Source organism: Dinoponera quadriceps, unplaced genomic scaffold, assembly GCF_001313825.1.
Source record: "Dinoponera quadriceps isolate SergipeBrazil2010 unplaced genomic scaffold, ASM131382v1 scaffold3024, whole genome shotgun sequence".
In the NCBI taxonomy this organism is placed as follows: Eukaryota; Metazoa; Arthropoda; class Insecta; order Hymenoptera; family Formicidae; genus Dinoponera; species Dinoponera quadriceps.
Genome location: NW_014557455.1, coordinates 383066 through 386825, shown reverse-complemented (window position 1 = coordinate 386825; position 3760 = coordinate 383066). Strand labels below are relative to the sequence as shown.

General features: G+C 51.9%; 1 protein-coding gene across 1 annotated transcript in view; it reads left to right on the top strand.

Annotated features, from left to right (window-relative positions):
• The window catches only part of LOC106749126 (tyrosine-protein kinase PR2), an 18575-nt gene continuing 14815 nt past the window's right edge, over nt 1–3760 (top strand). Inside the window, exons 1-3 of the mRNA XM_014628265.1 lie at nt 1–573; nt 1863–1955; nt 2125–3714. Coding sequence (XP_014483751.1) covers nt 561–573; nt 1863–1955; nt 2125–3714 — 1696 coding nt within the window. The 5' untranslated portion in view covers nt 1–560. The remainder of the gene's footprint in view (nt 574–1862; nt 1956–2124; nt 3715–3760) is intronic.

The following is a 3760-nucleotide window of genomic DNA, read 5'->3' as shown; positions in this document are numbered from 1 at the left end:
TATTCCTACCTCCGTCCGTGCAACACGCGCAGTTCCGCGGTTCCGAGCCGTCGGCTTTCCGCCGGAGACGCGTCCGCCTGACGGTACATCTCGCACGCTCGCGGAATCGGTGACGTGGGAAGAGAGAGAGAGAGAGATACCTCGCACGACGAGAGGCAACGAGGTCCCCACGGATCTTCGAAAAATCTTCGAACGTCGGCACGCGGGAAAATCGGCGATTTGTAAAAGCCCTCGTGCGCGCGCACTCACTGCGCCGTTCGTCACGTACCAGAAATTTTCGCTGCCATCACCGTCGAGCTATCTATAGACTGTAGTAATAATAATACACACAGGGTGTCTCGAAGCTATCGTCCGCGCGACTCTTCGACCGCGTCTCGTTATTGAGCTTCCACGTGTAACGACACTTGCGACGAATTTCTTGAAATTTGTGTTAACCTTCTGCCGGCGCACTTTTCCGCTGTTTAACTTGACACACTGAGTCTGTGAAACCCAGTAATTTCTCCTAGTTTAAATATCTACAAATGTGCTTATCCAGTGTACAGATATTATAGTTTTAAAGTATGTACAGAGGAGGTAAATTTGAAGAAACTGCTGCAACTATTTGAAGTAGATAATTCAATACATAAGGAGATATGGTGTATTAATTCTACACAGAAAGGAGTAAAAGGCACGTTTTAAGGAAAGAATTCTGTGTTCATACTTCGCAATGATTCAACAAATGTGTGTCTCAATTTTCTCAGTATTAAAAATCTCCTAATTATCTTAGTATTAATGTTATTTTCTTATTATTAAGATATTTCTCAAAAATATCTTAAATTTTTCACTTCACTCAATTTGACCAGTGAGTGCCAAACTAGGATTAAGTTACACACTAAGAGAAATTACAGTTACTTTTTTTACTTCAACCGTATCCTTTTTATTTTCATCGTTAAAGTAGTAGTAACAATATGCATCTAAGATTATTATCACTGACACTGTAGTAACACTTACGAGAAAAATGTTTCTTCAGATCGTGATTCTTTCACCATGATGATTACAGTTACGAATACCAAATACTTTTCTCCCAGTGTACGCTCGTACGTGACCGAATGCGAAGAGTGCGGTTTCTCGTCGTCGGTTCCCGTCGTCGAGTCTAGTCTTTCTCGAAATCCGTTATCGCGTCCGACTGCCGTTAATTCAGACGCTGATTATATGTCAGATCCGGTGCTGAATTGTTAAGTGTTAACCGCAGATAAGGGGCACGAGGCTCGCTTTGAAACACTCCGTGCAGCTCTGTGTGTGTTTGTGTGTCTCTCTCTCTCTCTCTCTTCGCGTTTTGATCGCTGAGATCGCAATCGGCAAGTGGTTCTCGTTAATTTCAGAATGTACGACGTAGTCGACGGATTACTATTACAGTACGCTCTTTGCGGGATTTAATCGCGTCTGCTCGCAATCGGCTCATCGCGCCCCGATTCGTCGTCGCTTGTTCATTCGAATCACGACGAATTCTGGCGCATTACGAGAGAGCGCTTGGCACGAGACCCGAGGAGTCGCATTTAGCACTAAATGAGCGCGCCGAGAATACGGCTCTGTTTATCGGACGCGGCTTTTCTCGCGTGCGCGTTTCTCCGCGTTTCTACACGCGAGGGAAACGCGCGCTTGCACACACACACACACTCGCTCGCTCTCTTGTTCGGTTTTTTTCCATTTCTGTCTTTCAGTCACTTTGGATGCTTCGCATTCCGCATTCGGCCACGCGCGTCCGCGCGCGCGATACATCCGATTCTCGCGCTTCCCTCGTGCGGGCGAATGTGTATAAGTTAATTAAACTCTGCCATCTGATATACCGCGGACACGAAAGTGCAAATTTCTCCCGATTCTAGATACACAAGGAGGAATGTCCCGCAACAATGGACCCGGTCTCTACGAGTTCCTCATGGAAGCTGAGCTGCAGCAGTATTATCCCGGCATTCGAGGTATCGCAAGTTTTTCTTCTCCTCAATCGAACGTCTTTAAACGGCCGTATAGCATCGAAGTTCAGAAATATCGACCGGTCACCGTATTTAAATTTTCATCGACATGAAATGTGCGTAGAAGTCAATCGCCAAACTGTTCGCCGATAAGAGATGTTCTTCTTCCGTTCAGGGGACTTGAAGGTGCAGACAACGGCGCAACTGAAATATGTGACTGAGGAAGATCTGAACGCGATAGGGATGAGCAAGCCGGAGATGCGTCGTTTGAAGAAGTACTTTCAGAAGCACTTCCCGCAGAATTATCTCTCCAAGTTCAAGAAGATGCTGCTGCCGAAGCGCGAGGAGCAGCCGCCCGGCGCCCTCAGCATGCTGCCGGAGGAGCGGCAGGATAAGCCACCGGTACGCGTTCCCAACAAGCACATGATCCCGGCGGACGCGATCATCGTCAACAAGGAGCTGGGGACCGGCGAGTTCGGCATCGTGCAGCAGGGAGTGTGGACGAACGACGGCGAGAGGATACAGGTGGCGATTAAGTGTCTGTCGCGCGAGAGGATGCACAACAATCCCATCGAGTTCCTGAAGGAAGCCGCGATCATGCACTCAATCGACCACGAGCACATCGTGCGCATGTACGGCGTCGTGCTCGACACGAACTCGCTGATGCTGGTCACGGAGCTGGCGCCGTTGCGTTCGCTGCTGGAGTGCCTGAAAGAGCCGAGTCTGCGGGCGAGTTTCCCGGTCCTCTCGCTCTGCGACTTCGCCGTCCAGATCGCCGACGGGATGCAGTATCTGGAGCAGAAGCGGCTGATCCATCGCGACCTCGCCGCTCGGAATATCCTCGTCTTCTCCAAGAACAAAGTCAAGATCTCGGACTTCGGTCTGTCGCGCGCGCTGGGCGTCGGCAAGGACTACTACCAGACGAACTTCAACGTCAACCTGAAGCTGCCGATCGCCTGGTGCGCGCCCGAGTGCATATCTTACCTCAAGTTCACGTCGGCGAGCGACGTTTGGGCGTACGGCGTGACCTTGTGGGAGATGTTCAGCTACGGCTTCCAACCATGGGCGGCGTTGACCGGCCATCAGATCCTTGAAGCGATAGACGAGCCGAACTTCCAGAGGCTAGAGCAGCCTGACTGCTGCCCGAAGGACTACTTCGCGCTCATGCAGCAGTGCTGGCAGCACGACCCGCTCAAGAGGCCCAAGTTCTCCGATCTGATCAGTGTGCTGCCCGACCTGAAGCCGGAGCAGGTACAGGCGGTTCAGGACAGCGTCGACCCGACTCAGCTCGTTTACAGGCAAAGCGATGTGATCACCGTCCTAGACAAGGGCAGCAGCAACACCCTGTGGAAGGGCGTGCTGAACAACGGCAAGACCGGCTATTTTAACCCGGCCCACACGATAGCGTACATCGGCTCCAACCTGCCCAGTAACAAGCCCGGCGAGTTCACGCGCGGGGACGGCAAGAACGCCTTCTCCTCGCAGCGCAGGAAGATCCGCACTGACATGATATCGTCGCCGCAAGGCGACCTCAAGCACACCGGCCACGTAGGTCTGGACGGCGCATACTTCGGCGACATTAGCTTCCTCGGCGGCAAGTATCCGCACTTGCCCCGCCAGGTGGTCACGCCGTACAAACCGCAGGAGGACGTAACCGATAATTCTAGTCAAATCGCGAGTCAAGACGCGAGGAGCGCCGACGTGAATAGGGAGTCGGCGAGGGACAGTAGGAATCTGCAACAAGAAACCCAACAGAGCAAACACGGTATGTGTAGTTTTCGCTTTGCCCCCCCCCCCCCCCCCCCCCCCCC